We start from the raw sequence: 6,950 nt of genomic DNA on the forward strand, positions 1-6,950 counted from the left end.
CCCCACCTTCTGCCACTCCAGCCCACGCCACTGCTGGCTCCCAGGAACAGGGCAGAGGGGAGTTTGCACATGGTGGTGGCCACCAACACCCAGTGCCTCACGCTGCCACCAGTCCGTGTCTGGCTGCGTGTAACATCGCCCCCCCCCAGATCTGGTTCAGACTTTAATTGGCCTTTGTTAACTAAGACTTTACTAATACTGATTTAATTTTTGAGTTATTAAATGTTGTCATAGTTGTAAGAACTAAACACCCCACATTTAAAGAGGAAATAACTAAGGGATAAAATATTTAAGATTCAAATGCAGGTCTTGCAAATTGATCCAGATACTTTGGTAAGTGTAATGCTCTGTATATATAATTGTATCAAAATGGATTTTGCTTTCTTTTAGCATTGAACCTTTTGCGAAACTGTATAGTCAAAAGATTGGAATCAAGCCTGCAGTACTTTTGAAGACCTTATGGGGAGATTATTATCTTAATACAAAGGCAAAGAAGATAATGAAAGGTGACCAGGTAATTTTGCTGAGATGCATAGATATATTGGGCTGAAGCTCTTGGTTGACCTTTTTCCTTTTATTGTAATGGTGTTTAAAGTTCACTGTCAAATAACAGAAGGTACATACATTTCTTGATCTGCAGCCTGATATTTTCTAATTTTGGTTTCCATTTTAAGAAGATCATTTTCATGCTATAATACCTTTTCAGTTCATATTATATAAATAAAAACAGTAGCTTCCCATTCAGTAGGGCAGTTTTGTAGCATTCTCATGGGGCAAAGCTTTCTTAAGGCTTCAGTCTGGGCAGCAAAGGTTTCCTTTGTCTAAAGGGACTATATGTAGCTTATCCCCATTATAGCAGCTCCTATATATTTTATCTCAATGCCCAGTAGAAGGAGCATTCCAGCAGCCAGTCATGGTGTACAGGGACATTGTACTGAGGGTGAGAGATGGGCAGGTGATGTAGGAGTTGCTGTTGACAAGACACCCTCATACAGGAAGGATCCTTTGCTAGGACTTTACACCTCCAGCTTTAGAGCCTTTGCCACAGAAGGTCAACATATATCTATCCTCGTAAGTTGGATAAGTTCTGGGGACTGTGACTGGGAATCTAGTTCTTTCATGAATCATGCACCCTTTCTCTCCTCTCCCCCATTTAATTATTAATATCTCCTTTTCTGAAACCTAGAAGGCAAAACCATATTAAAAAGTAGCTGAGGACAGGCTCAGGATTAAGCCAATATCATTTTCCTAATATATATGCACAGTCAGTCTTTATCACCCTCCTTCATGTTAAAAATTGAGTGTTTGCTTTCAGTTGTTTGATGGCACATTGGTCCAGCAACTTGGCCCGCCCAGATCTCAGTATAATTGTTAAATTAGCTCACCTTCCACTCACATTGACCAGCCAGTAGCCTTGATCTAGTAGGACTTCTTAAAAGTACTGCTTGTGAAGATTGGCACTTTAGCACTATAGTTTTATTCATTATCAACTATATAATGTTTATTCAAGCTCCTAAATATTGCCCTATGTTCTTCTAGTCAAAAGGAAAAAAACCTCTGTTTGTGCAATTAGTTCTGGACAATATATGGAGTCTATATGAAGCTGTTATGAAAAGGTAAGCAAAGTTCAGTGTATTCACTGAATCTTTTTCATGTACTATGTGCTCAGATGAGATGCTTGCTTGCTTGCTTGCTTGCTGTGTTTTGACCAGTTTATTGCAAGTGCTGTAGGTGATTGTTATAGGTCATATTGCCATTCTTTTTTTTGTAGAGACAAAGATAAAATTGATAAAATAATCACCTCCTTGGAACTGAAAATTGGAGCCCGTGAAGCACGTCATGTAGATCCTAGAGTTCACCTCAATGCCATTTGCAGTCAGTGGCTACCCATATCTGAGGCTGTCCTCTGTATCCTTAAGGATAAATATGCGTTGTACTTTACCAGCAGTTCTGAGATTTCAGAGCAGTTTCCTATTTAATGTGATTTAATAATTTGTGTAAAAATTTCTTTTTTCCACAAATATACCGGGGGATTTATTTTCTCAATATTAATATTAAGTTACACCTGTAATTAACTTATTTCTGCCTGGTTGGTGTTTCTGCTTGCACACTTCCATTTAAAAAATAAAGAGATTTTATGAAGTCTGTTTAAGTCGTGTGGGTTTACAATATGTTTCAGTTATGTAGCTTTATTTGGTCCTTCATATATATTTTAGAATTCCTTTTCTGAAGGATGCCATGATCACCTTTTCATAATAGAATCTGTCTATGACTCACTTGTCCCTTAAACCTCAGTAAAACTTTTGCTGATGCCTTGTGGGCGTATTCTCCTTAAGTAGTCTGCCCTTCCGCATATGCCAAGAAGCTCTTAACTTCAGTTGGAGTTGCATAAAATCAAGGGATGGAGTTGGATATTAGTAATCAGCCGTTTCTGACAGCTGGTGTATGCAAGTAATACCATTCTTGAGAAATACAAAATGGGAAGCATTTACCATATATCTTTTTTTTTTATTAATAAAGAATTCTGTGGCAGGCTTCCATGTATCCTTAACAATGTGTTTTAGCTATGGTGTGTAATAAACTGCCTAGTCCTCTTGATATTACTGCTGAGAGAGTAGAAAAATTGATGTGTGTTGGAGCTAGAACATTTGATTCCTTACCACCAGAAACACAAGATCTGAAAAATGGTGAGTAAATGTTCTTATACCAATTTGAAGATGGCTTTATTTGTAAATTGCTCTCATATCAGTTTTGGGTCTTGAGAATCTGTTTAACCTCTGCTTCACATTTGGCATTTAGTCTGGCGGCACTGGTATAGTAAACCTTTGTTAATGATATCCCAGAATATTAGAGTTCTTTTTTTATTGTTCAGGATGCTTCTGAGATCCTGTGCATTACATGGTATTTTTAGATGTCTCGACCCACAAATAAATGTAATGTCTGAGGGTATATCTGAGACAGTGGTTCTCAACCTTTGGTACCTTACATACCCCCTGCCGATCCATGTGACAAAAGCGAAACCGAAAGTCCCACCGTGGCATTTCTGGTTTCGCCACCACTAGCCGAGTCCCACTTTTCCCACTATGGCTCGGGGCAAAGCAGCGCGCTCGGGGCCTCTCTCTGTATCCCCCGGCACACTGACGCTGGGGAGTGAAAGCCCCAGTGCACTGGACACGGCAGGAGGGGCAGCAGCCAGAACTTCCGGCCTGAGCAGGCAAAGGCCAAACGCAGCACCCATGTACCCCCTGCCTGTGTCTCGCGTACCTCCAGGAGTATGCATACCATGGGTTGAGAAACACTGATCTAAGAGACTTTGAAGAGGCGGATGGGAAGTAAGCATTATCTATTGAAATGTAAAGCAGATTAGGTTGGAAGATTGTATCAAGATGAATGTAAACATCCTCAATATGTTAACATCCTCTAGAGACTGAAGCTTAGACTAATGCCTATCGTATTGACTAGCTATGTTTAGCAAGGTGTAAGAAATAGTTTGTTTGTTTGAATTTGCCATGCTGAATAATTTTTGTAGTGATAGCCATGTTAGTATGAGGTCAGGCAGAAGGCACAGTAGATTTTGCACCTTTATAGACTAACTTACATGTATGGCGTAAGCTTTCATAAGTAGAGGGCTTGTTTCATCAGATGCTGTTAAGGGACTATAGGAAGCAGAGCTGCTAAATAGAAAGCAGTGATTAGTGTACAGAAGGAGGGGGCACCAAGAAAGAGGTGAGGTGAGTAGGAGTGAGAAAAACGAAGCAGGACATGAGGGTTATAAAAACTAATCCAGGTAATGGGATAGGAATCTGACCTGGCCAGATAAAATTCCTAGGGGGACTGGGGAGCACACTCTTCCTTACTGTGGCCACCTGGAAACTACAAGCAAATACCCCAGGCAGCAGCCTGGTGATTTCTGTAAGTATAGAAACCTGGAATCCTGCCAGGAGTTACGTATAGGCAAGTTGCATCTTAAAAGGGTCACTGTATCCAGTCTCTGTAAAGACACAAGTTGCTTTTGTTAGCTAAAAGTATATTCTGACTACCTCATCCGACCCCACCCCCTCTAATCAATAAAGGTGTGGGGTTACATCCTACATTGTTGGGTACCAAGAGAGGGAGAGGCCTTCTGCTCCCTGCCTTGCCAGCGAAGTTTGTCTTTTTATTTTCCTTCACTTCTTCCTGATGCTATCTTGGGATGCTTCAGGCTGAAAGAAGCACCCAGAAATATTACTGTGGACAAAGCACCCCCTAGGTTTGCAGGGTCTGTGTGCTCTGGGCTGCACAGAGCCCTTTCAGAGACCAGTGCCCGGGTGGTGGCAGTGTTACCCCGGGCTTTTAGGGGTTCTCCAGGAAGTGGGACAACCAGCTGTAGGCTCCCTGAGGAAGAGTCCTGAAGCGGGGTTTTGGGCCTGGCACAGAGTGAGGCAGGAGTCTCTGCCTAATAGTGCTCCCTATTGTGCCACCACAGTAGTAATATAGCTATTGCAAACTTTTGATAGTGGTAAAAACTAGTGACATTTAAGAAATGAATTTGCTGGGAGGAGTAATTTTGCGTGTCTCCAAAACATGCCTTCGAAATACATTAGTTCAGTATAGTCCAACAATGCATGGAATGGTAAACTCAAGCTAGTCTTCATTTCTTTACACAGGAAGCTGTGGTTCATAACAAAGGAAGCTATTCCTTTTGTCTCTTTTTACTGCATCATGTACACAAACCTTTCTAAGATGGAATAACTTAAAGATAACATTTTAGAATGCAAGCCAAGATTGTATAAAGGTTTATTATTGAAAAAATGTTTCCATAATTTACATAATGGGAAACATTGATATGAATGGGAAAATGTTTTGTACTAAACATAGCTGATTTCAGTAAAGGGTGGGTTTGACTCATCTGTGTATTTCTTAAACTGTGTGTTGATGAAAAGCTATTGCTACATAGCTGAACAGTATAGCAACACTTTCACTAAGGTCGTAATCTGCCAAAAAGAAAAAAAAATCTACTTTTGTGTAATTTGACCTCTCCCAGATCTGACAATCAGGTTGAATGCCAGGAAAGGATAAGAACCCAGAACTATTTGCATTCCCACTTTTTAACCATTATATATATAAATGTAAAACAAATATTTGCATCATGTTTCTAAATAAATAGCTTGAATTCTTAACTATTTCGTAATTCTGCTTTTTTGGCAGATTTTCAGAATAATAAATTAATTCCCTCTCCCCTGAATGTGAAAATATAAGGCATAAGATCCTGATCTCTTCTAAGTCATTAGGAGTTTTGTCATTGACTTTAATTGGATTGGTATTTCATGCCAGGTTCTGGCAATGCTACCAGCTTTGGCCATTAGCATCTGGATCCTTTTGTAGTGGGTATATCAACTACACACCCACATACTGGGCTGTGGAGTACCATGGCTTGAAATGCTGTTGACTGCTGGGACTCAGCCCAATGACTTATATGGTAAATCATGAACTTTTTGGCTTTGGACTAATATTAGACATAGTGGGTATGTCTACTCGTGATGTTACCTTGCCATAGCGACACTCTCTATGGTCACGAAGCATCCACGGGTGTCTACGCATGACCAGCAGCTACTTCACTGTAGTGGTGCACTCCCCTGTTATAGCGTGCCGCTATGGCGAAGTAGCTGCTAAAAATAACCGTGTGGTATGCGTACGGTCCAGTACAGGCAGTTACTGTGCCATGCTTTAGTACTTCCAAAAGGAAAGTCCTAAAGCACAGTGCAGTAACAGTGTTGCCATAGGGCAGGGGTGGGCAGTTATATAGGGTGGAAGGCCGCTTACCGAGTTTTGGCAAGCTGTCAAGGGCCGCATGGGTAGCCTTGCCTCCTGACAGGTGCCCCGCCCCTTGGTCGCCATCTTGGGAATGGAAGTCCAACCTCTGACCTTTGCTGCTGGAAATCCCTCCCCTTGCCCCTGGAAGTACTCCTTTGGGGAAGAGGGTTTGCTATTTTAGGGGAAAAAAACAAAGTACATACTAAAAATCAAACACCCACAATAATATATTTTAATTAAATTAAAAAAAAAAATTGTTTTAATTTGTGTACATTTGTGGTGTATATGCAGAAGTGATTGCATATGGGGGCTTGGGGAGGGGTGTGTGTGGGTGGGTATGGGAGCAATGGAGTGCAGAGGGGCTGGGGGGGGCGCGACCCCCCCCCCACAGGGCCAGAGTTGGCGGGGCCCAGAGTGGGGTGGTAGGAGCACAGGGCGCAGGCTGTCGGGGGTCTGTGGAGCTGGGCTGGGCTGCACCAGCAGGGAGAGTGGGGAGCTGACCTGACTCAATAGAGCCCCTGCTGGCTGCGACCCTGCACTCCTGCCACCTGCTTTGGGCCCTGCTGGTGTTGGCCCCAGGACACCAGAGTGGGCCCCACGCTCCTGTTTGGGTGCCACTGGCTCCTGTGTGCCTGCTCACTCCCAGTGCCCCTGCCCTAGCCCTGCAGTACAGGTGGGGACCAGCGCGCAGCCCTGGACCTGTGTGCACCTGCAGGGAACGAGCTAGTGCTCAGCACGGGGGGAAAAGCGCCCCCCCCTCCCCGTGGCTGGTGCCCTGTGCTGCAGCTGCTTGCAGCCTGCACAGGGCTGTCCTGCCTCTCCTCTGCATCACCATCACCCTGCCGGGCACAGGTGGCAATGGAGAGCAGGCGCAGACACTGAGCACCGCTTCCCCATTGCTGCTGCTAGCCTGGGCCCTGCACCAGCTCCAGGCTTACCTGTTGGGGCTGAGCTGTGGCAGCAGCAGCTGGGCAGAAGCTGCTGTTTGGCATGGAGGAAAGCAGCCCCCCTATTCACCACTGCCGGGCAGCGTTTGCTATGTCTGCCTGCCCGGAGCTTGCGCTGCGCTAGGCTGCGGTGTGGCTGCTTCACTGCCGCCTCTGTGCTGCCCTGTGGCTGCTCCACGTGGGCACTGCTGCCGTGCTGGGCAGCCCAGA

At 44.1% G+C, this 6,950-nt stretch overlaps 1 protein-coding gene across 2 annotated transcripts in view; it reads left to right on the forward strand.

Annotated features, from left to right (window-relative positions):
- EFL1 (elongation factor like GTPase 1) overlaps window positions 1–6,950 on the forward strand; it is a 175,011-nt gene that overhangs the window by 18,953 nt on the left and 149,108 nt on the right. For both annotated transcript variants that reach the window (XM_006030222.2, XM_006030223.3), the window contains exons 8-11: window positions 391–514; window positions 1,540–1,616; window positions 1,772–1,908; window positions 2,565–2,687. In XM_006030222.2, the coding sequence (XP_006030284.1) occupies window positions 391–514; window positions 1,540–1,616; window positions 1,772–1,908; window positions 2,565–2,687 (461 nt within the window). The remainder of the gene's footprint in view (window positions 1–390; window positions 515–1,539; window positions 1,617–1,771; window positions 1,909–2,564; window positions 2,688–6,950) is intronic.

This window comes from Alligator sinensis, unplaced genomic scaffold, assembly GCF_000455745.1.
Source record: "Alligator sinensis unplaced genomic scaffold, ASM45574v1 scaffold259_1, whole genome shotgun sequence".
Taxonomy (NCBI): domain Eukaryota; kingdom Metazoa; phylum Chordata; order Crocodylia; family Alligatoridae; genus Alligator; species Alligator sinensis.